This window comes from Phyllostomus hastatus, unplaced genomic scaffold (assembly GCF_019186645.2).
Source record: "Phyllostomus hastatus isolate PE091 unplaced genomic scaffold, TTU_PhHast_1.1 phas_contig_210, whole genome shotgun sequence".
NCBI classification, from domain to species: Eukaryota; Metazoa; Chordata; class Mammalia; order Chiroptera; family Phyllostomidae; genus Phyllostomus; species Phyllostomus hastatus.
The window spans coordinates 1,219,902-1,244,747 of NW_025333737.1; the positions used below are offsets into that span (position 1 = coordinate 1,219,902).

The window sequence follows — 24,846 nt, forward strand, 5'->3', positions numbered from 1 at the left end:
TTCAGTCCGCCAGCTAAGTCAGTGTGTGTGGCAGTTCGGAGGTGGATCCTCATGGGCTCCGATGGGGCCTCTTGGAGAAGTGAGATAAAGTAGTGGGCTGGGTGGGGTGGGGATCTGACTTGTTAGGTTTGGTTTCTGTGGCTTCAGGAGGTTACAGTGTGGCTCTAATCTCCTTGAATCCCCTCTATTGTCTGTTTGTTTCTGTGCATCCTAGTTCCTCTCTTCTCTCTCGATCTTTTCGGCCACTGTGATCTGATTCTACTGATTCATTAATTCAGTAAACAACTGCCCTACACCTGGACCCCAGTAAGGTGCTGGGGACCCAGGTGGCTAGAACACAGTTGTCTGTCCTTTCAGGCACCCCCCCCCCCCCCGTGGGAGCCTAGACACAAGCTCATGCTGCCCCTCCACCGCCCCAGAGTCAGGGAGCTCTGCTCCGAGTCACTGTGCCGGCTCTGCTGCCAGTGGGCTGCAGCATTACCTCCATCTGGAGCCTCTAATAATAGCAACTGTAATAACTTTCAGATATTATTTATTGATCACTTTCTATGCTTGCGTGAGCTCTAGAACGTTGTCTGGATTTTCTTCCCTAAAAATCCAGGCAGCCAATACATATGGTTAGATTGTGCTGATATTACAGACACAAAACTGAAAAAGAGCAAGATGCAGTCATTTCTCCAAGGTCATACAAGTAGGAAGTGGAGAAATCAATGTTGGACTCGGGCACCTCACCCTCAGTGAACGCACCCCTAGGAGGGCTTGTTGGTTACAGGTCAGCACATGGCGTGATTCACCCAAAGCGCATCTTTTTCTGACCTTGGGGCAGCCCTGGGAGGCCTTTGGATACCTCAGCTGTACAGCCCTGGCGCCAGAGGGCCGCATCCTGGAGGCACGCAGCTCTCTGAAAGGAGGCATTTCCTTGTCTCTCCCTGCGTTCCTGCAAATCTAATCAGAGGCCGCTCCTCTCGCTGCAGGATTAGTCAGCATCTCTTAACTAGCAGTCCCAGAGAGGAGAGCGTTCTTCAGCCCTGTCCCGGACCTGTCCCCCACCCTCCTGCCTTCAGCTGCCACAGCACTTTTCCTTTCCTATTTTGTTGTTTTGGTGCTGGGTGGACTTTGGAGAGGGTCATTAAGGGCCAGGATTATAGCACAGGTGTGGCCTTAGGGACAGTAAACATGGTGACTGTAGTAAGAAAGTGAGAAAGGTGCACCTCAGGTGAGAGCAGGTAGGTGGGGACTGTTAAATAACCGTCCAAGGGCTTCTGCAACTCAGTAGGTGTGGTAGTTGATGGTTGAAAACAGGAAGGGGAAGAGGTAGCACATGGATGGTGTGTTTGAGAAGTCCCCTGCACTTAGCATAAAGGGGGCCCTTCACTCCTTTCCAAACTGACCTTGGAGAACTCCAGGGCATGGCAGTGAGACCAGCAGCATGTCCTTCCCAGGTGGTCTAGCGTCAGCCTCCTATGTACTGGCTGCATCTGTTTCCATGGACAGAGCTGCCAACAAGGCCCTGGCCAACCTGAGGCCCCACTGCTAAGGCTGGGTCCTGAGGTCTACTATTCCAGGGTCTGGGTGACTCCAGAGTAGGAATCCCAGCCTCGGGCTCAGGGTTACTTTAAGGGACACATGAGGCCCCTGAGACTGTGAGTAAGACTTTGTGCATTTTCTGGGGAGCAGGAGCATAGCTTTCTATATTGGATTCACCAGAAGGCCTGTGATACCTGCAAGTGTTAAGAACCTCTGCACTATTGCTTCAGGAGGCTTGGGCCAGATGGACATCCAGGCCCGCCATGGGGTGGCTTGAGCCCTTAGGCGGCCCAGAGACAGCTCTGCCATTCCCAGTGGGGTGACTTCAGATGTGCACCTGGTCCTCTGATCTTCGGGAATCCCTGCCATGACCCTGTGATCAGGTTTTCCTCCCTTTGCACACACAGGGAATGTCACCAATGGAACAGTGGGGGGTACAGCAAAACCAGGACAGGAGGAGGAGGTGACCTTGGTGAATGGCTGGCTCAGCTGCAAGGCCCAGGATGAGATGCTAAACTTGGCCTTCACCGTGGGCTCCTTCCTGCTCAGTGCCATCACCCTGCCCCTGGGCATCGTCATGGACAAGTACGGCCCAAGGAAGCTCAGGTTGCTGGGCAGGTCAGTATGGGGTTTGGGAGGTGGGCTGGTGGAACCTGGGCTGAGTTCCCCACTGTAGGGAATCCTGGGGCCTGCTATCAGGTACATTGTGGAGCTCCCTAAATGCCCACCCAGCATGGGATTTCTGCCCCATCTGCCACTGAATCAGTGAGTACTGTGGTCCTTGTAACGCACCAATGTCGCATAAAAAAGGCACAGGGCCCAGGCCTGCCTGGGAGGGTCTGCAGTTGCTCATCATTAGGCTACAGGCTTCCACAGTCTTCTTGACCTTCTATTGATTTTATGTATATATGCCATTCTTAATTTTTTTTATGTGCTTTGTGATACATATACAAAAATATGAATGAAAATGGCTGAGATTAAAATTTGTAAAATAGAAATCCTAATATTGTCCCTACCACTGGCACCTGTGTAGATCACTGTGTGTGTCCTCCGAGGGGGTGTCCCTGGTCTGTGTACTTCCAGTGTGCTGGACTCAGGGTCAGCCAGCCAGCAACTGGCCTCTCAGGTCGTGGCCTCTCCAGGCTAGTCCCCCTGAGAAGGGTCATCTTGGAGGGCAATGGTTTGCAGTGAGTGAGACCTGTGACCAGGAAGGGAATGGGTGGTAGAACAGATCCATTCCATTTTTGGCGCTTAAGAGGCCCCGGTTCGCAGAGCAGGGCCAAGTGGAGGGGATCCGGGAGCTGCCACTCCTCTCGAGCATCTCTGGTGGGTTCCGTCACCCCCTGGCTGGATGAGCAAGGAACCTGGGGGATGGATTGTGCCCTCGCTCACTTCAGAGCCCGGGCAGCTCCAGTCGGGGCATGGGAGGGGCAGTGCAGTGTGGTGTCTGCCAGATGTGTCTGCCAAGCAGGAATTCCTGCTTAGGCACTTACTAGTTGGAGACTTAGGAGGAATCAGTTCTTTTTTATTCCCCCCCCATCAGTAAAATGGAGCCAATTATACTCCTTAGAATTGTTAAGCAAAATATTGTATATAATTTTTCCAGAACTACCTAAAATATAGTAAATACTCCCAAATACTAATAATATGAACAGTAGGACATAATGCATTATTTCTGCTCGTTTTTAGTGCCTGCTTTGCTGTCTCCTGCTTGCTGATTGCATATGGAGCCAGTCGCCCAGACTGTGAGTACACTTGTCCTCTGCCCTTTTGTCAGGGACTGGGGAGAGCGCCCAGAGGAACTCAGAGGCCCATCTGCTCGAGGACGCTCAGCCAGGCCTGGTGCTCACCGCTCCAGTGAGAGGCGGTGCTTGTTAGGCCTTTACCCACTTACGTACCTCAAGTGGGTGGCTGCGTGTGAGAACAGTCAGTCGCCCCAGACAGATGTCGGAGGCACGCTCCAGGGTGTGTGAAACTCCTGTGCCATCACCGATCCAGGCCAGGGTGAGATGGCCTCATTGATCCAACCTGAGAGACAAGTTCAAAGAGCCAGGCCAGCTGCAGGGGTGTGTGCAGAATCATCAGCTGTGTCCGCTTGAGGCAGCTCAGGCCAGCACTTTAAAGGTAGTCAAGAAGCTACCTGGCCACCAGCCCTGTCCAGATGGAGCTGTTGCTTCAAGGACTTTTAGAACAAACACCAAAATAGACCTTCAGTTTCACCATTGATTGATTTGGGGATACCCGTATTTTTTATTTCAATGAAGCAGCTTCTTTAGGCCTTGAGCTCGCTGCTCAGGTTAGTGGAGAACAGGATGGGGAGGCACCTTTTGTGAGAGCCCAAGCCCTGGCCTCCCTGAAGCGCAGCTGGTGGTTCCCTGCTTACGTGCCTTCCGTTCTCTCACAGCTCTCTCTGTGCTCATCTTCATCTCCCTGTCTCTGAACGGCTTTGGTGGGATGTGTATGACTTTCACCTCGTTAACCGTAAGTATCGATTTCTTTAAGGAGATCTCAGCTCAGTCATCTCCTTGTGAATCCAAGGGAGCTTTCATTGGCTTCAATTTCCTTGCCTTCTATTCCCCAGCACGTGCCTGGACATCCCAAGCACTAGAGGGCTGCTGGTGGTGGAATGGCCAGACAGCACAGCCAGCCACAGCCTCTGCAGCTGGGGAGGGAGGTCCTGCAGGCACAGCAGAGCTCAGCTCTCCAAGCGGGCCCTTCACCTGCTGACCTTGGCTTAGGTGCTGAGGAAGCCAGCTTACTAGCCATGTGTCCGGGAGAGATAGGAGCAGGGAAATAAAAGCTACTGCCCACTTGCTTTCCTCTTATTTTCTATGACAGCTCTGGCTAACAGTGCTGCCTACAGGCAGACCTCCCTCAGAGTCTCCCCCCAACCATTGCCTTTGTCCAGAACCAAATGGAAACCCAGGGAGCACACAGGCTGCCTCTCCTCTTGGTCTTGATATGCCAGGACACAGAAGGACCCTCAAGGGAAAGACATGTTTTCTTAGGATGCTGAGGACCCCCTTATGGGGAGCACCAGAATGTCACAGAATGTGCTCCTTTGGGAGGTGAGAGAGACTGCAGGAAGGGCCTCATTGAAAGAAAGAGAGCCAGGAAAGGCCTCCTTGGGAGGGAGAAGGAAGTTCTCTGCAAGGTGGGGTAGGTGGCCATTGGGAAAACAACGAGACTAATGGGCTCTTCAAAGAGAGTCCTGTCCAACAGGAAAGTCTGGCCTGCCTCAGTTTCCCCATGAAAAAGCTTTTATGACATAGTACCTACTATCACTATTTGCAGGGCACTTTGGTTTCTGATTTCTCTTTCCACTAAGGAATCAGGAGTCAGGCTGTTGAGGGGCGCTTATCTAGCTTTGTGAGACCCCTGGGACTGCTGGTCGTCTTGTAAAAGGCACTGACATTGCCGTGAATCCTGGCCTACCGGCTGTGAGCCAGGGCCAGGCGGGCCCAGCATGTCTCCTGTTCCCATGCTTTGCCTCGTTACCTTTGCCCTGGATGGAAGGATCGGCTGTCTGGGTCTGGGTCCTGGGAGAGGAGTGTTCAGTGGCGTCTGTGTTAGGTGACAAAGGCATGGCCCGGGCCACGTGTGCGGTGTGTTCGGGCAGCGGGTAACACCCCCAGATCTGGGGACTCTGGTTTCCTTGCTCCCGGGTGAGAACGATTGGGTTTGTACTCTTCTGTGCTTTTCTGTTTTGACTTTTTTAACCAGGTAGATTAAAGAAAAACAAATATATCCTCTCCCTAACTCAAATTCCCAGAGGTAAATAAATGTTGAAACTAGGAAATCTGTTAGAACTGCCAAAAATCCACACATCCCCCTAAGTTGTGTGAGCCGTGGAGCAGGAGCTGTGGTTCTGTTTGCTCTTTCACAGCCTGAAGATGACCGCCTCTTCCATCGAAGTGAAACCTAAAATCCTGGCTCCACCCCATTATTTCAGTCACTCTGTGCCTGTGTCATGGCAGTACTGAGTGGGGTAAGAGAAGGAGATGGTCCTTGAACTTGAGGAGTTTATGCTTCGAGATGCAGAAAGATGCTTTGTTGTGATAAAGCGTAAGACAAACAGATAGAAATCACCATACCAAGAATCCTCTCTAAGAAAACCTGTAAAAGTAATTTGTAGTTGATAAGAGACTGTTAGGGGAGACTGTTAAGCCCATAAGGATTTTTCTTTTTTAAGTTATGAAACAAAACTGGCAACCTTTTGTTTTGTGAAACAAAGCTCAACTCACTGAGCTAGGCTGGTCAAGGTGATATACCGTGATTTAAAAAAGTTTTTCTTTAGCCTGGGCTGGTGTGGCTCAGTGGATTGAGTGCAAGCCTGCAAACCAAAGGGTTGCCAGTTTGATTCTCAGTCAGGGCACATGTCTGGGTTTCAGGCCAGGTCCCCAGTAGGGGGCGCATGAGAAGCAACCACTGATATTTCTCTCCCTTTCTTCCACCCTTCCTCTCTCTCTAAATATAAAAATAAATAAAATATTTTTTAAAATGTTTTTCTTAGCCCTGGCTGGCGTAGCTCAGTGGATTGAGCGCGGGCTGGGAACCAAAGTGTCCCAGGTTCGATTCCCAGCCAGGGTACATTCCTGGGTTGCAGGCCATAACCCCCAGCAACCGCACATTGATCTCTTTCTCTCTCTCTCTTTCTCTCTTCCACTCCCTCCCTTCCCTCCCTAAAAATAAATAAATAAAATATTTAAAAAAAAATGTTTTTCTTTGTTAGTGAAACAGAGCATCTTGACATCTTTTCACCTCTTTTTGTGGCCATTTTATTCTGTGAACTGCTGCTGTGTGTCATTTGTTTTTCTACAAGATTATCTTCCATATACAAAGAAATTAGCCCTCTTTTTGAGTAAGCAAGGGATCTTACCCTAGGGTTTTTAGGCTTCCCTGGGTCTGTGAATAAGCCTTAGGAGGGCTGTGCGCTCCCTTGAGATTATAGGCAGACGGATTGAGTGTGTGCTCTGTGGGTTCATGTTTGTGGGGGAGGGTCCACTGCTCTCAACAACCACTGATAGGTCTGTGTGAGGGCTCAGGTCTGTGTGAGGGCTCGAGGCCCTGCCACCCGGAGGGTTCCTGTTAGCGCCTCATTCTCCCACCCAGAGATAAAAGGCTACATAGGCCAGACACTGACCAGCCAAGAAAACTGTCTGATCTGTACTTAAAGTGTTTGGTCAGGGATCTATTTAAGGGAGGCTGGTGGCTTATAACCTCTGAGGTCCCGTATTCTTGGGTCTAGAGCAGAGGTCAGCAAACTGCCACCCCCAGGCCAATCCAGACCACTACAGGGAGTTGGTGTTGTAAACAAACTTTTATTGGCATGTGGCTACTCCCACTTGTTTCTTTTGTGCAGAATGAAGCACTTGTAAAGACCATATGGCCTGCAAAAGCTGAAATATTTACTGTCTGGCTTTTTACAGAAGTTTGACTACCTTTGGTCTAGAGGCACCCAGAAGCTGCTCAGCCACTATGCCCCGTGGGAAGGCAGGGGCTGACCCTCCTTCTAGTCACACAGGCCACTTCCCTCAGCACTTTTCTCTAAGTACTTTTGAAGTCATCTCTTTTCCCCTTGACCACTGCCCCTGGTCTGAGGCTTCTCCATGGCCCCCTCCTGTCTCCTGAGGCCTCAGATGGGGGCTCCCAGGGCTGCTCCTCTCCAGGACAGACCCTGAGAGGGGATGAGAAGCAGGTCAGAGGGGACCCTGTGAGCGCTTGGGCAACGTTCTGGGGCTGGCCGCAGCGGCTGCTGAGCAGAGCTCAGTTCTGTCTGATGCGGCCCAGGCCTTTAAAAAGCAGAACTGCCCGGAGCAGCTCCCAGAGCAGCCAGGCTCGCAGCACGGTGGCACTTTCTGTTTGTGTCTCCTGCCTGTATTCTAACTTGGGGGCCAAGGAGTCTTCAGGGTCGCCTTTAGGAGCATCTAAATCAAATCTACAATTGCTTTGGGGCCGTGGATATTTGGTCCATGATAACCTGGGAATGGCTGCGGGGGGGGGGGGTTGTCATGGAAACCTTCATTTGGGGACTTTCTGAGTCCCAAGGGGTTTTGTGTTTAGTGGGCTGCGGCCTAAATGAAGACGTGCATATACTGTAAGCCATTAACCTCTGTTGGTAGATGGGGACCCCAAATGTGCAAAATGCCTTTTCCCTGCAGGCCAGGACAAGACAGCAGATGGAGGCCTCCCTTACAGACCCCTAGAGGCCTGCCGATGGGTGATTCTTCCTGGCAGCAGGGAGGCTCAGAGGGGCAAGGGGAATCCTATACCACGTGGGGCCCCTGATGGCCAGAACTGGCGCTCTCAGGTCCCTGCAACAGAGGATAATATCCTTAGAGCAGGGTGCCCGGTCCTTCCCCAGGTACAGAGCCCTCCCGGAGAAGGGGCTGAGCCTCAGCCTCCCCCTGGACACCTGGACAGCACACTTCGGTCTGTTTGCTCAGTGCCTCTCATTTGCACAGTGCTTTAACTCGCTCCATTGGCTGGAGTGTAAATACCAGCCGGCGGCTAAGGCGGCGTCTTCGGGGCACCACCCCACAATCCAGGCCTAGGTTGCTTAGAGATGGGAGCAGATGCAGCCAACATTGTGGACACATCTTTTCTGCTTCATTACTCTGACCCCTGTCAGTGTGGGCAGGACGGGGAGTTCTGAGCTGAAACCCGCACAGAAAAGTGATTACAAAAGGTTGCCAGGCTCCTTGATGAAAAATTTCTCTGTGGGCTTTTCCTATTTGATTCATTGAAGTCTGACTTTGAACCTGAGGAAGAAATGATCCTTTGGCAGTTGGGATCTGAATTTGAAGAGAACAGAATAAATACCCCTCTGTCAAAACCAGAGAGAACAGGAGGGAAGTATTCAGGTGCAGCAGTGAAGCAGATGTCCCTGGGGGTCGGGGGGCAGTGGAAGTTAGCATTCCTGCTCAGCGGACCTGTCTCTATAGCCAGGCGAGGGTCCCTACAGCCCCCAGTCAGCTCCCCGAGAGCCTAGGTGCCATGGGGGCAGGACTCTCCCAGAGCCGGGAACCTGTTCTGACTCTCAGTTTCTGTTCTGTGTCTTGTGAACCCAGAGCAGTCAGCTGATTACCGTTGGCCTGGGAAAAATTCACCCATCAGAGGGTTCCGCATCATGAACTTGCTTCAGCATGTGACAAGTTCAGGGGGCACTGGCAGGGCTTGACTGGCTGGGAAGGCAGATGAGGTGGCTAGGGGAGTGGAATCCTTCCTCCCACCCCTTTAGCAGTGAAGTGGAAAGGTGACCAGAAGGACCTGCTCCTGACATTTAAGTGCTTGGAGCTGCCAGGTTGTTTGGGGTTAGGAAATATCCTGGCTTTGCTGAGCCCGCTTGTCTAGACTGGTACCTGGATCCTGGCCTGTACAGGTTGTACAGAGCTCTGGGTGTGTACACCAGCCACCCGAGGACATGGCTCACCTCTTGAAGGGGCCCAAGGGCCAGAATGCCAGCCTCCACCCAAGCTGCACATGGCAGCTCCCCAAGGGCCAGGGTGTGTCCCCAGTGGGTGGGCTCAGGAAAACACAGATTTGGAACGTCAGTGCCATGTGGCTATACAGTGGCCCCTTCTGTCCCTGCCTGCCAGCAAGCCCAAGGGCCATCTTGGGGTCCCTGGGTAGGGAGACATCTTAGAGGGGCTCTCCTTGGGAGGGCAGCCCATCCTCACCACCGGGAGTCACCACTCTGGGGACTTGTCCAGTAGCCTTGCTCTGGCCAGAACTCCAGGGGAGGGGCCATCTGCAGCTACTGGTTTCCCCTCTAGGAAGGTCACATAGCTGGGCCTGTTTACTGTGCAGCTAAGGGGCTGAGAGAGTGAGTCACCAACTGCATCCCCGTGTGAGGGAGCACAGCCGGCATGCAGGGCAGCTTCTGCCCAGCTGAGCCCACTGCAGCCCTGCCTGCTCAGGCCGCAGGGTGGTGGTGGGAAGCACCCGGAGCTGGGGACGGGGCCTGCACTCCCCACTTATGAGTGCAGTGACTCCCGAGTCAGGAAGCAGCCTCTGCTGAGTGTTTTCGCCTGGCATCTGTCATTGCAGCACAGCTCCGGCTTCCTACTTGGCAGTAGAGCTGGCTCTTTCCCCCCTACTCCCCGCCCCCACCTTTGAGGCCCGCACTGGAGTGCTCTGCTCAGTACTCAGCCATCACTCCATCACCAGGCTTCTGAGTAGCCATTATATGCAGCTGAGATCAAGCAGAGGCAGAGGAGGGAGAGAAGAAGGGAGAGACTCAGACAGGAAGATGAAACAGGAGAGTCCACTTGACGGTGTGGCCCAGGACCATGGAAGGTCAGCCAAGGAAGGCCACGGGGAGGGGGCAGATGGGTCTAAAAGGAGCATCTGAGCCCTAGCCGGGTGGCTCAGTTGGTCAGAGCATTGTCCTGACACACCGAAGGTGCAGGTTCGATCACCAGTCAGGACACGTACAAGAATCAACCAATGAATGCATCAATAAGTGGAACAACAAATCGATGTTTTTATCTCTCTCTTTCTCTCCCCCTCCCACTTTCCTCCTTTCTTTAAAATCAGTAAATAGATAAAAAATAAAAAATAAAAGGGCATTAGAGGGATGTAAGAAATCTCTAATAGGGAGAGCAGACAGAGTGCTTACCAAGGAACACAGGAGGCGTGAGAGATGAGGGTCACGGCTTTGGGGCCCCCCTGAAGTGTGTACTTGGGAGGTTTCCAAGGCACGTGGTAGCCCAGAGGTTGTGTATGTGAGCTTCCCACTTTGGATCCCAAATTTGACTCTCACCAGGTTAGGGGTGCCCTTTAACTTTCCTAATCCTGAAGTTTTGTACCCATTAAGTGAGGGTGAGTAAGTAACACCTATCTCGTTAAGGGTGTTTTGAGGGTTTTTTTTTTTTTTTTAAATATTTTATTTATTTATTTTTAGGGAGGGAAGGGAGGGAGTGAGAGAGAAAGAGAGAGAGAGAGAGATCAATGTGCGGTTGCTGGGGGTTATGGCCTGCAACCCAGGAATGTACCCTGGCTGGGAATCGAACCTGGGACACTTTGGTTCCCAGCCCGCGCTCAATCCACTGAGCTACGCCAGCCAGGGCTGTTTTGAGGGTTTTTAAGATAAAATACAGAGCAGGTATTACAAATAATTGTTGTAATGATGCTGTTATATTATAATAATACATTATTATATTAAAATAACCATGCTATATTATTATATATCATCACTTAATAATGAGGTGAATCTTCCAGTCAAACTGCTCCTGGGCACAGCGAGTGGGGGAGAGTTCTGGCAGGTGTGACAGCTTTGGGAGGAGGAAGAGAAGGAAGTGGCTTAAAGGATCTCATACAATTAGTATTAACATTTAAAAAATAATTAGTGTCCACAAGGAAACCCTCTCTTCTCTGGTGCTTGTTGTTCTTTTGTGACCACTGTTGCCAGGGTGTTAATGCGTTTGGCGTCATTGGTCAGGGGCCCCCCCGTAGAGAGACTTCACCTGACATGAATGCGGAAAGCTGAAACATGCTCTGGCTGCCTATTTCAGCACGTCTGTTGGTCAAAAGACACCATGGCTAAGAAGTTATATGACAAACTGGGAAAACATACCTATAGTATGTGAACAAACTGACTGTCTTGATATATAAAGAGCTTATTCTAAATCTAAATCAAAAGGTTAACATTCTCATAGGAACAAAGGACAAAGGAGGACTATAAATGACTGATTTTAAAAATTGTAGAAAATATTCAAAATCATTAGTAATTAAATTATGTTTTAAGTTTTTCTTTTTACTCATGAAAAATTTAATCTTTTTAAAAAGATTTTATTTATTTATTTATTTTTAGAGAAGAGGAGGGAGAGAAACATCAATGTGTGGTTGCCATTTGAGTGCCCCCTCCGGGGGACCTGGCCCACAACCCAGGCAATGTGCCCTGACTGGGAATTGAACCTGAGACCCTTTGGTTCTCAGCCTGACACCCAATCCACTGAGCCACACCAGCCAGGGTGGAAAGTTTGAATGTACATGTCATTGGAGAGCAGAGTGCAATGACGCACACACTTCCATCTTGCAGCCTCGCAATTATCAACTCCTGACCACTTTTGCTTCTCTTCTGCCTCTACCCATCATCCAGATTATTTGGAAGCAAATATCAGTCACTAATTCATTCCATTTATATACACAAAGAAATAGATTTTTTAACACCAGGATGTTGGTGAAGTGGCAAATATTAAAAATAATGATAATACACAATGTCAGAATAGCTACAGTGACCAATGCGCTCTGCTATGCTGCTGGGGGGACTGTGGACTGGTGTAAGTTTTCTAGAAGCAGTTTGGCACAGAGTATGACAGAACTGAAAGATGTGTGTTCCCTTTGTCTAATGGTTCTACTTCTGGGACTTACCTTAAGGAAATAATAGCTCTGTGCACCTGCAGCGTCCGGCAGAAGTAATGCCTGTTTGCGTGTGGTTGGTAGGGTAGTAATATGGATGTAGTAATTTATAGTTTTAATTTGAACATTTCACTTAAAATGTCATATGGTGTGATAGAGTGTGATGTTGTTGTGTTACAGAATTACGTGCTTATGATTTTGTAAGTAAACAGAGGTGCTATTTGTGCCAGACCTTGTGTGTTTATCTTCAGGTATGTTCATTGAAATGTTGTTTATGATAAAAATGAAAAAGGAACAAAGATCCAACATCAGAGAAATGCATAGATTGTGGAATATCCAGATAAAGAAATACCAGATAGTCATTACAAAGTTATGTTGAAGGTGAACTCTGAGTTAGAAAATATTTGTAATATATTAAGTAAAAAAGAAAAAGCTTGTAAAACCATATACAGCACCCTGACTGGTATGGCTCAGCTGGTTGGGCTTCATCCTGTAAAGCAGAAGGTCACTGGTTCGATTCCTGGTCAGGGCACATGCCTGGGCAGCGGGTTCCACTTCTGGATGGGGTGTGTATGAGAGGAAACCAATCAATGGATGTTTCTCTCTTCCCCTCTTTCTAAAATAAGTAAGCAAGTAAATAAGTAAACAAACAAATAAGTAAAACCTTTTAAAAGATACAAAACTTACCAAAAAACCCCGTTGTAGCTTATGATCCCAATTTTGTTATAAAGTTACATATATTTATAGGAAAAAGATTAAAGGGAAATGTATTGAAGTGATGACATGGCTATATCAGGGTGGTTTTTATTTTATTCATTATGTATACTTTATTTCAAATGTTTTACAGTGGATGGCACACTGCTTTTCTAATCAGGGAAAAGAACCATAACCTAAAATGCAGGTGTTGGTCTTGGTGGGGATGCTGTGTGGTGGGTTTGCCCTGAGGCTGTGTGCTCCCCTAGGGATGGCCCTGCTGACCAAAATAATGTGCTGGGGAGGAGAATTTTCTTGGTGTTGCTGATAACGTTCTAGGCCGGGATAGGCAGAGCAGCAAGGAAGGCAGCTGGAAGGGTACTGCCTTTGTCCAGACATGGGGGCGGGGTTCTCATCCAGGGGCAGGTGGAGAGTCAGCTCTTCTCCCAGCTTCCCTGTCCTGAATCAAGCTCTAGGGAGACGGCTCCAGAAGATCAGATCAGAGGTGCATGTCGACCGCAAACCCCCGGTGTTCTATTGGGCTCAAGCCTGGGTTAGGGTTAGGGCAAGCTTGAGGTTAAGGAAAAAGGGACAGGGCTGGTAGCAAGCTGTCTCCCTCTCTGGAATATTCCCTAGCTCTGTTGAAAAGTCCGAGGCACTCTGCTCAAGGGCGACTGCAACAGCAAAAGTGTTTCCCTGGCTTGACTCTGCACCAGGTGGCCTTTGCTGCACCGGGCTCTTGTCCTCCATCTGCTCTTCCAGCTGGGCTCTGAGTCCTCTTTGATCCTCTCTTCCTTTACCTGCCCTGGCTGAAGCGGCATTCCAGACGGGAACAGTTACCCGCTTCCACACAAGCAGAACCGTCTTTGGGTTCTGCCCTAGGCTGATTTGGCCCCAGAGTTGCCTTGCCCCCCACAAGGCTGCCTCTGCTGGAGTAGCCAGCATGGAGAAGCCCAAATATGTGAGCTTGGGAACTGAGGCATGTCCTGTGAATCACAGCATACCTGGGAGGCAGGTGTGCAGAGAGTAAGAGTGGGTGTCTTTAGTGCTCACCTGGGTGTGTGCCTCTGCACACACGAGCACCGCACATTTTCCCCATCTCTTGTTGCGGGAATTTCCATCTGCTCCTTGACTTCCTCTGACCCTCTCTGAGAAGCCTAAGTGGACAGAGGATCCATTCTTGGTGAGGGGAAGAGCTCTTTGTGTGCTGGGAAATCTTTGAGGAGCCTGGATGGCCACCTTGGCCTTATATATTATGGACTTATTTTTGTTCCTTTTAAATTCTAGGTTCTAGTTCTAGAGAGAAGATTCAAGAAGATTAGGTCAGAGTTGCATGTTGGCCCCAACCCCCTGTTGTTCAGTGGCCTCTGCCTGGGTTGGGGTTAGGGCAAGCCTGAGCTTAAGGAAAAAGGAAAAGGGCTGGCTGGCAAGCTGTTTTTAACAGTGATACTGAGACATGATTCACATGCCATGTGATTCACCTAAAGGATACAATCCGCTGGTTTTTATTGTAATCATAGTGGTGTGCAGTCATCACCATAATCAATTATATCGTCCCAAATTGAAACCTTGTACCCATTAGCATCCCTTCCCCATTTTCTCCCAGCTTCCCGCCCCCGCCCACAGCCTGCAGCAGTTGCTCATCTGTTCTCTCTCTCTGGATTTGCCTGTGCTGGACACTTCATGTAAATGGAATCATGCCATATTTGGCTTTTGGGACTGGCTGCTTCCACATCGCGTGTTTTCAAGGTTCATCCATGTTGCACTGGGCGTCAGTACTTCGTTTGCTTTTATGGCTGGATAATACCCTGTTGTGTATATACCACATTTCGTTCACTGGTGCATCTGCTGACGGACATCAAGGTTGTTTCCACTTCGGGGATATTATGAGTAGCACTGCTGTAAACATTCATGTGAGAGTTTTTGTGTGGACAGTGTTTTCGTTTCTCTTGGATGTACACCTAGGAGTGGAGTGACCGTCCATATGATACCTCTGGGTTTAACTGTTTGAGGAACCGCCAGACCATTTTCCAAAGTGGCTATACCATTCCACATTCCCACCAGTATTGTGATCCTTTATGTCTTCAGAATGTTTGTTATTACATGATTTTTAAAAAATTATAGCCACCCTAGAGGGTATGAACCTTAGTATCTCATTGTAGTTAGAATTTGCATTTCCCTAGGATTAGTGATATTGAATATATTTTCATGAGCTTATTGTTCTTTTGTTTTTTGGAGAAATGTCTATTCAGATCTTTTGCCCTTTTTAAAAATAGGCTATTTATCTTTTTATTATTGAGTCATGGGGGTTCTTTACATATTCCAGATACAACTCCCTCCACAGATGTGTGGTTTGTAAAACTTCCTTGTGCATTGCCTTCTCGCCTTCTTGATGGCGTCATGTAATGCACAAAAGTTTTTTATTTTATTTATTATTCTTTAGCAACACTAGATCTTATTTAAAATTTATTTTTGAAAATGTTATTGTCCTTATAATGGTCAGTCTCAGAAGTCAGACTCACATTAACTTTTTTCACCAGAAAATTTAGGTTCAGGATAGGACCATCATAGATAGGAAGCACAAAAGTTTTAAATTTGGATGATGTCCCTCATTTTTTCCCAGTTTCATTGAGATATAATAACATAACACATTGTTTTAGTAAAACATTGCACCGCATGATGATTTGATATATGCCTTACTCATATTTAATTGTGGGGGAAATAGGCAGAACTGATGAGGAGCAGGTGTGTGGCCAAGTTCAAACGGCCTCTGTTCAGCAACAGTGGGTTAGCCTGCAGGCAGCCATTGCCTGTCCCGAGTTTGCTAACACCTGAAGTGATCGCAGACAAACGGGAGCGGGAAACATAGATTAAGTCCATATAAACAGTCTGAATTCAGCAGAACAGGCGGTGTAGCCATCCAGGGAGGCATCCTCAGTGTGGGACGTTGTGGTATGGGCGGAAACCTTCGCAGCATGGCTGCAGCTTCTCCTGAGGTTCTAGAGAGAAGCTCTGACTGGCCTCTGGGGGATGGACTTGGCCTTATGACTGTTTGAATCCATGACCGCTTCATCTCAGTTTACCACATCTGGGTTTGTGTGGGATGCATTTATGTCGCATGGGCCCAGAATGAGTTTCTGTGAGATGCAAAGGAGTGGCCTCGCTGGGAGGAGAGCCTGTGCCTCCTTTGCCATTGGCATTCTCAGGTGGTGAGCTCGGGCGAAACTGTGGAAGAAAAAGCCCTCTTTGTACTTAGGAATTCAGAAGCAGAAATCCGTTGCCAGCCCTGAGGGAGCTGTAGAGTTCTGCTTTGACACCCTCCAGAAATCTACTCTCAGGACTGAGAGCAGCTTTTGCTGACATCTTGCCCTTCTGAGATGCTGATATTCTTATTTATAAAAGTCCCCAAATAGATTCTTATATTTACCTGGCTTGCTCTCTTTGAGGGCTGCCTGAGTCTCCCACTTTGCTTGCTGGCGTCTCGGTGTAATCCTGTCAAGACTGGAAGGCCCCCAGCCTGTGCTGGAGTGGAGAGGAGGGGCACCTGCTAGCCAGGAGGTCCCGCAGCTCTGTCCTTAACGTCTGCGGTCCGAATTCTGCATTGCACTCCTCCCCTGCCCTTAATCAGCCTCAGTTCCTGAAGGAAAAACTTTCAATCAGTAGTGATTACCCTCTGGACTAATTCCCCTGTAAGTTAGGGGAGGAGAGCAGATAAGAAAAAGTGCCTCCTCTGTCCATCCTCTGTCCCTTCTCTCAGCTGAAGTCTCTTGCTTCTTGTCTTACAGCTGCCCAACATGTTTGGTGACCTTCGGTCCACGTTTATTGCCTTGATGATTGGGTCCTATGCCTCCTCAGCAGTCACCTTCCCAGGAATCAAGGTGAGGTGTGGCCAGCACATTTATTTTGTACTAGTGTCTGAGCAGAGGCTTCTCTGGAGGCTTCTTCGGCCCTCTCGGAAGAGGGCTGTCACTGGGTGCTGGGGCTGGCCCCGCCCACCACCCACAGGCAGGATGCACCTGGGCACCATGGGGGGAAGAAGGGAATCCCACTGAGCCATGGGGGATGGAAAGTTCAAGTGTGTCACTACAGGGTGTCACTGCAGGCCACTTCTGCGTTTCTGAGCAGGGTAGAGAAAGCTGGTGGGTGAGTTTGTCCTCGAGCCTGAGTCCAGCCCCAGTCTCCCCACCCCCAGGTCTGTTGTTGTCAGGCTGTTGCTTGCCACTAGCCCAAGCGCTGCTCTCGGCCAAGTTGGTTCAGCTGTTTCCCTCCCAGGCAGGATTCTGAGCCTGTGGAAGTCACACAGGGTCAGGCTGAAGCAAACACCTCACAGTCCATCAGCCCCAGTTCCTACTCCAAATCCCATTGCTCCTACCAGGGCTTCAGAAGGGGCTCCTCTCTCCCCTAGCACCCGCACCAAGTAAAATCCCCTTTCCTGAGGTGTCTGGTGGCAAGGCCATAGGTGAGAAGGAAGAGTCACAGGTATGGGCTGGTCACCTGGGAATCAAGGTACTGTAGTGTCTAGGGGTCTAGGGCCAGGCATCTTGTGGACTTACAGGGATTGTCACACTCCTGGCATGTAGAGACACCTGTATGTGCCACCTCCTCCTATCTTAGTGTCTGGCTGCTTTGGGTCCCTCCCCTGGGGAGCTGGGCAGCTTTTGCCAGTGCCCTGGGGACTCTTGCACCGGAAATAAATTGTAATAATGACAGTAACAGCTACCATGCTTGTGCTCAGCAGGCTCCCGCCCCCCTTCCACCACTGAGCACTCTACTAGGGCTACACCTGCCTAACCCCGCCACCATACCATAAGGACACGTTACTCTTATACCCATTTCATGGAGGAGGAAAGAGAGACAGCCACCTGTTCATTCATCACGTATTTTTTGCACCTATTATGGGTACTCTTCAAGGTGCTGGAGAAACATCAGTGGACAAGGCTAGCAGGTTGCTGTTCTCAGGGAGCTAAACTAACAGTGGAAGAGTGAATGAACCAAGATGTCAATATGTGTAGCTATTCACTGTAAGCCAGTGAAATGACAGTGATGGTGTGGTCAGGGAAGGTCCCTCCAAGGAAGTGACAGCTGGCGCAAGAGGAGGCACACGGGGGCTAATGACAGGACAGGGTGAGTTGGGATATCGGGATGCAGAGTGATGACCAGACCCCGAAGTTGACAGGGCTGTGCCTCCTCACGCAGCTCAGCACAGGACAGGGCTGCCAGTGACCCTGCCGCTCCCCAGCCTGGCTTCCCCGTGCTGACTCCGCCCCGGCCCTGACCCTACCCCTACCCCGTGGTGTGTTTCAGGTCATCTATGACTTTGGTGTCACCTTCATCACCATCCTCGTGGTCTGGGCTGGCTGCTCTGGGCTAGTTTTCCTCAACTGCTTCTTCAACTGGCCTCTGGAGCCTTTCCCAGGGCCAGAGGACATGGACTACTCGTAAGTGGTTGTGCCATCTGTCCCCACCCCACCCCAGTTTATGGTCCCGGGAAGCACTGACAGGCACTTTCCTGTGGCCTCCAGGGTGAAGATCAAGTTCAGTTGGCTGGGCTTTGACCACAAGATCACAGGGAAGCAGTTCTACAAGCAGGTGACTACGGTGGGGCGCCGCCTCAGTGTGGGTAGCTCCATGAGGAGTGCCAAGGAGCAGACGGCCCTGCAGGAGGGCCACAAGCTGTGCCTGTCCACCGTCGACCTGGAGGTGAAGTGCCAGCCAGACGCTGCAGGTACCTACCACGAGGTCCTCACCTGCCAAACCTGCCTCACACACGCACCCGCACCCACCTGTACCCCCAAGACAGGGAGGGCCAGCCAATCCAGCCCTGGAAGCCCTGGCCCAGGCCGAGGACTTTGTGAGTCTTACCTCGGCTCCCACTTCCTCCCAAAAGGGCACGCAGCACCGTCCATCCTGTGTACAGCAGATAAGCACATTAAGGCTCAGAGAGGGCAAGGGATTCACCCAACTTGTGTTACACAGCTGGGTGACCCCACCTCTAGCCCCCACACCTTTCACCTCACACGGGGCCCATCGTTGCATCCATCATGGAGTGATTAAGTCAGCAAGTCAGCCGCCTCTCCCCACGCGCCGGGCCCCTGAATGGCAGAGATGCGGCTCCTGAACACCTGTGGCCTTCTCCCCGCAGCAGCCCCGTCCTTCATGCAGAGCATATTCAGCCCCATCCTGCTGCTCAGCCTCGTCACCATGTGCATCACGCAGCTGCGGCTCATTTTCTACATGGGCGCCATGAACAACATCCTCAAGTTCCTGGTCAGCGGCGATCAGGGCAAAGGTTGGTGACCCCTGGACCTTGGTGCATAGCCCCATAGGGTGGTCCCCTCCCAGTGGTGGTCATTTCTGCCACCTGAGGTCGAGCCCACTGCCTAGCTGGCCGAACAGTATTATTAGCCTGGGCTGGGCCAGCAGGGCCGTGAAATGACAGAGTCCAGGAGACCCGTTACTTGTCAGAGCTGTTGCATCACAGCCGGCCCCAGCTGCTCCTTCATGTCCCCATTAGAGTTTCCCGGGATAGGAGGGGAGGGAGCACTTAAAATAACTACATGTATTTTGGTGTGTGAGGTATGTTTTTCATCGCCCGGGGGGCTGGGTGACGTGTTTGTAAGTGAAAACACTGCTCGGAACAGAGTGCTCCGCCTGAGAGCCCCTCGAAGGACAGCTGATCAAGCCCGACGCCAGTAGCCCCCAGGAAACCACAGGGCTGCTGCGTGGGGAGCCTGGGTGCTGAGGGGGCCAGGCTGTCTCCGCTGGGGACGCTAAGGCCATTGGACTGGCACTGGGAACTGCTCCCTGAACTGGAAGCAGGGCCGAGGGAGCTTCCTCACGTGTGTAATCCAGTCGAGACTCGTCCAGTCTGGTAAACAGAACCGATAACCCACACACTGCTTTCCCAAAACAACACAAAAGGTCTTTGGCCAAGAGAGGCTTTGATTCTACAGAGAAAGTCAGTACTTCCTCAGGGCCTGAGCTGAGTCAGCGTTAGTCATCCCTAGCGGGACAAACACGTTCGGTAAATGTTTTTTATTGGCAGTCTCACTGGTGTGCAACCTTCGTGTTGGTTTAATTGTTTTTCCCTAGGGACCGTAAGGAATCAAACACAGTTTTTAAAGGGGATGAGAAATCTAGCCTTAACAAAAGGGAAAGATGACAAAGGCACTCAGAAAACACTGGTTCCACTGTGAAATGTGCCCTTGCAAAATTTCCTAATGAATGCTGATGTAGTAAGGCTCTATTTTTTTATGGGAAAAAAATAATCTATTTAGCTTTGTTGCATCCACAGGAATGCTTTCATTATGTAACACTTATTCAAGTCTGTGGACTGAACTTTGGGAAAAGCTGATCTAAACACCCTCTGTGGAGAGCCCCCAGGCCCAGGGAGGGGGAAGCCCTGAAGTGTGCGGAGAAGGGTCCTCTCCGGCCCTTCGCAAGCAAATCTCCCTGCTGCTGAGTCGTGAGCTTTTATTCAAGCTCTCTGAGAAGTCCTTTGCTGTCTAAGAGGAATATTTTTTTTCTGTTTCCCACATTCAGAAAGTCAGTTTCAAGAAGTAACGGAAGTTGGGCCAGGAAATTCCATCTGTAGCTGACAGGGCATTTGTTTTCCCCATCCTGCTCCTGTGAGCTGTTGTGCACGACACCTGTGCCCAGAGGGGCAGCGCCAGGGTCAGGGTGCTGGTGGGGGGGCTGGCTGGGGGGGAGCACTCATTGCCTCAGGGAGACCTGTGGTGTCGGGTGCTTTGCTGGGAATTAGGATGGGTCGTTTGACTTCTCTTGCCCTTGGAGTGCAACTCTGACAGAGCAGTCCCAGAGCATGGCCCTTCCCGAAGGGCCATGTGGCAGTGAGCTCTGCCAGATCTGCTGCGCCCACACTACTTCCCCATCATGGTCCTTGGCGAGCCGCAGGCCTGATTCACCAGCCTGCCTGTGACCAGGAACAGCTGCATGTGACTAAGGCCCCAGAAGATAGGGAAACATCAGCAGGCGCCTGTGTTGGGCTCCCTCCCACCTCTGCTCCTAGAAGCCTGACTCAAGCTCAGCCACCCATGGGTGCTCAAGATTCAGGTCTAGGTGGGAAATGAGGTTTTCACTGGGTCCAGAGGTAGCTAGCCTGCCCCCATGCCCTGTCACCCTATGATAACCTTGGAGATTTCTGCGGTTGACCTTGCTCCTTTCTGCTTTCTCCCATTGCTCTCTTGACGCAGTCATGGCCACTGGTAAGCAGGGGTACTGCCAGGGCACGTTGCAGCATCCCCTCCCAGTTAGTCTTTGTTCAGTGAAGAAACGCCCTGCCTTGAATTGCAAACACCCCTTTTAGGTAGAACTGTGGATGGGGTGGGGTAGTCAGCTTTCAGTTTCCATTTGACCCCCAAAATTCCATCTTAATTTTAAGGCTCTTTCAAGATAGGAACACTTACGTCAGAGCCCCCATGAGTGACGCCTTTCTGGTGTATTTCTAGAGGCAGAGGACTAATGGCCAGTCATACACAAAGCCTCTGTCCCAGGCTTTGGTAACTCTGTGGTTCCCAAGTCAGAGAGACTTCCTGGAGCTTCTGGGGGAAGTTGTTGTGACATACTGGATTTCATTAGCTGTTTCTTAGAAGCAGGCAGGGGATTTGGAGAAGAGAATAGGGTGCCTGCTCCTTGTTCCAGCTTTGAATTCAGGGCTTAAGGTCTCTGGGCTCCCCTCAAGATCCACAATGATAAGAGGGGGTCTGGAAAGATCCCAGAAGGGCCTGTGGGGTTTAGACTTTGTCCAGTACCTGCCCCTGGCCTCTGTCAGGAGCCCCCGCCATGACACAGCCCGTCTTCATTCCCAGTTAGCCTCTACACCTCCATCTTTGGTGTGCTCCAGCTGCTCTGCCTGCTGACAGCCCCCATCATCGGCTGCATCATGGACTGGAGGCTGAAGGAATGCGAAGATGCCTCTGAGGAGCCCGAAGAGAAAGACACCAACCAGTGCGTAGACAGGACCCGTGCCTGGCTCTCAGCCCCCAGAGAAAGAAGCCCCCAAGTCTAGCGCTAGGCAGGGGCAGGATTGGGAGCGGGATAGGTTTTAAAGTCAGCAGGAGAGGGAAAGAGGGCTGGGTCGGAGGGTGATCGCCCAAGGGCTTTACGACACTTGCTCACTCAGCTCGACACACCTTCGGGTCCACTGCCTTCGGTCCTTGATGGCAGTTCTCTGGGACGCTGAATTTTGGGAAGTACTGAGTTACATGAAAGAAGCGAGAAATGGGAGGAAGGTCTGTGTGCAGACAGTGGCTATCAAACCATTCTATTTCAGGGCCGCACGCAGATCCTTAAGTGTGAGAAGCACAGTGGGTGAATGATCTTAAAGCAGTGCTGCCTTGCCTACAAGGCTCACTCCACTTGGTGGGAGTAGCAAGGCACTCTACCTGTAACAGGTGTGAATAGATGTGTTTGTGATTGTGAGCATTAAACAAGGTGCTGGAGCCCTGCTTTATGTAAAGGTTGGGTTTTAAAATCAGAGGATGGGTTAATTGTTGTCTACTGTGACTCCACCTTAGTATAATAAGCTACTGTTTATTTTATTAGGTCCTGTGCCAAGCACTTAAGGCACAATAGCTCAGTAAGCCTGTCAACACTTTAGTGAGGTGTGTACCAGTGTGATACCCATTTTACAGATGGAGAAACTGAAGCTAGGAGTTTGAGGAGCTTGCCTGAGATTCCTTGCACATCTCCCAGCACTTGGCATTCATTCTTGGATGTTATATAGTTGTCTGTGGTGTATCTGTGGGTGGTGAGACTAGAATCAGTAGTAGTGAATTCACAAGGAAATAATTACAGAGAATGCTTTGTTATCTAGGTCAGGTCCTACAGCTGAGAGGTTATTTGTGCCCATTCCAGTTCCATCTGCTGAATATTTGTTTCTACCTCACTCCCTCCTGCCGCCCCAAGGGGAAATCCACTCACTCCCTTATTTGGCTTATTATCTGCCTTATCTTCAGCTCTCTGCAGGACTTCAGTGACGTTGGAGCTAATGATGAAGTGAGGCTTTGCCACATCCTAACTTGGACACGCTCTGTTCCTTCCTGCCTCATAATTTGAGCTCAGTCTTCACTAAAGCAGCGCAGCGTGCTGATGACCATTTTCTCATATCTGACCTTTCCACTGAGGCTCATGCTCAGCGCTGTCAGCTGGGTGCCGTGGGAGGCCCCAGTGCTGGTCTAGTCCCAGCAGTCCCTACAACACACTTGGGTGGTCTCTGAGTGGTGAGCTGTCACTCCCAGGGCCTGACTCCTTGGGAGAGCCCGCCTCCTCCAGGGAGCACTCAGCTCCAGCGTGTGCTCTGTGTTTCTGCAGGGGCGAGAAGAAGAAGCGGGACCGGCAGATCCAGAAGATCACCAACGCCATGCGGGCTTTTGCCTTCACAAACGTGCTGCTCGTGGGCTTTGGGGTGACTTGCCTCATTCCCAACCTGCCCCTCCAGGTGGGTGTGGGAAAAGAGAGAGGTCAGGTAGGGTAAGGGACAATGAAACTAAAAGGTGCATGATATGCCATGAAAGCCATCGTCGAAGAGAATGGTGACTCTTCATTCATTTAATTCAACTGACCAGCTACCCAGCCCCTGTCATTCACCAAGAGCCTCTTACCTGCCAGGCTTTGTGCTCGATCCCGGAAGGGAGCCGTAGATGGCACTGGGATTGCCTTTCACAAAAGATTCTTCCTGGTAAAGGCATATTCTTTTTGGCCTTCTGTGCATTTGCTTACCACGGATGCTACCATTACACCATTTTCCAGAACTATGTTTGGTAGGTGTATGGCTACTTGTTTTGCATTGCTCAAACAGCTGAAATTTGATGTCCAAAGAGGTCAGGCTAATCTGGTGTTGACAGGAGCATCTGTCCCTCAGGTACAGGAGTGCCTACAGGGTCTCTCTACACACGAGAGAGTGGAAAAAGATTCCACTTTTTCCAAGTGGTGATCACTTGGCATCTGGGTTCAAAGCTTAATTTTATTCCACAGATTTCTCATGCTTTTGAAACCTGACTCTTGGCAGAAGATGTGAGCAAGGTAGATTCTGTCACCTGTCTGGCTGCACCCTTAGGCCCATGAATGTGTACTAGCCTCAAACCCCAAGATGATTAATTTTGAGGGACTTGAGTGATGGCATTGCTCCCAGGTGGGTGGAGCTCAAGGTCAGGTGGTATCTTGGGCCAGGTCCAGGGGGAAAGCAAGAGTCCCTTTTTACAAGTGGCCATGTGTTGAGGTACACTAAATACTCAGGTGTGCACCACACGTGTCCTAGCACGTGACTGTGCCGACGCTGTGCGTGCAGACCGGAATAAACCATTGGAAACTTGTCCCAGTTCCAGGTGGGAGTGTTGTGACCTCCCTGCTGTCCTCCCAGCCTCCTGGTGATTGCCCTCTGTGAGACTGACAAACCCTTGCCTGGCCACCTTGTCCGGTGGAGGGTCAGTGCTTAGTGGGAACAGTCATCTGCTGAATTTTAATTTTTTTTTTGTTCCCATGGAAAGAAAAGTTATGAAAAAGCAATGAGGCATTTGAAGTGGAAAGGGGGAGCCTGTCCAAGTATGTCCCTGCACATCAGGCACAGCCCTTTTCCAGCACCGCAGAGAGTAGCCCCTGTCCCCTCCACCGCCCACATTCCTGGGAACGGGTCCTGGCTCTGAATAGGACAGCAGTGCTGTGCATGAAGGGCGACAAAAGGGTCCTGGTGGCAAAGTGTAGAATTCTCGTGCCTCCCAAGTCATTAACAAGTGCTCCTCAAGACCTCCTAAGCCTGCTAGCAGCAGCTGCCTTTTATTTTTACTGATTTGAAAGAGAGGGCTGGGTAGGGGGATGGAGAGAAGCATCGATTTTGTTGTTCCAGTCACTTTTACATTCATTGGTTGCTTCTTGTATGTACCCTAACTGGAAATTGAACCTACGACCTTGGCGTATCCGGACGACACTCTAACCAGCTGAGCTACCCCGCCAGGGCTAGCAGCAGCCTTCCTAAAAAGCAGAGCTTTCACCCCTGGCTGGTGTGGCTCAGTTAGTTGGAGCGTCATCCCGTAAACTGAAAGGCCTTAGGTTCGGTTGCCAGTCAGGGCACATTCCTGGGTTGCAGGTTTGGTCCGCATTCAGGGCATGTGTGGGAGGTAACTGATCGCTGTTTCTCTCCTCTCTCTCCCCCTCGCCCTTCTCAGGTGACAGGGAAGCAGAGCCTTCTTAGGGATGTTAGGGCCTGAGTGATGAGGCAGGGAGACCCCGGGGCACAGTCCTCAGGTC

General features: G+C 50.6%; 1 protein-coding gene and 1 non-coding gene across 8 annotated transcripts in view; one reads left to right on the top strand and one right to left on the bottom strand.

Moving 5' to 3' along the window:
• SLC43A2 (solute carrier family 43 member 2) overlaps positions 1–24,846 on the top strand; it is a 44,005-nt gene that overhangs the window by 12,225 nt on the left and 6,934 nt on the right. For 6 of the 7 annotated variants that reach the window (XM_045836121.1, XM_045836124.1, XM_045836126.1 and 3 more), the window contains exons 3-11: positions 1,935–2,145; positions 3,217–3,272; positions 3,932–4,008; positions 16,368–16,460; positions 17,887–18,020; positions 18,105–18,307; positions 18,725–18,871; positions 21,411–21,549; positions 22,915–23,041. In XM_045836121.1, coding sequence (XP_045692077.1) covers positions 1,935–2,145; positions 3,217–3,272; positions 3,932–4,008; positions 16,368–16,460; positions 17,887–18,020; positions 18,105–18,307; positions 18,725–18,871; positions 21,411–21,549; positions 22,915–23,041 — 1,187 coding nt within the window. The remainder of the gene's footprint in view (positions 1–1,934; positions 2,146–3,216; positions 3,273–3,931; positions 4,009–16,367; positions 16,461–17,886; positions 18,021–18,104; positions 18,308–18,724; positions 18,872–21,410; positions 21,550–22,914; positions 23,042–24,846) is intronic. The other variant, XM_045836125.1, reaches the window with a different exon arrangement.
• Positions 15,085–15,156, bottom strand: LOC123817780. The gene has a single exon (XR_006785495.1). It is a non-coding gene; the product is annotated as a small nucleolar RNA SNORD50 (small nucleolar RNA).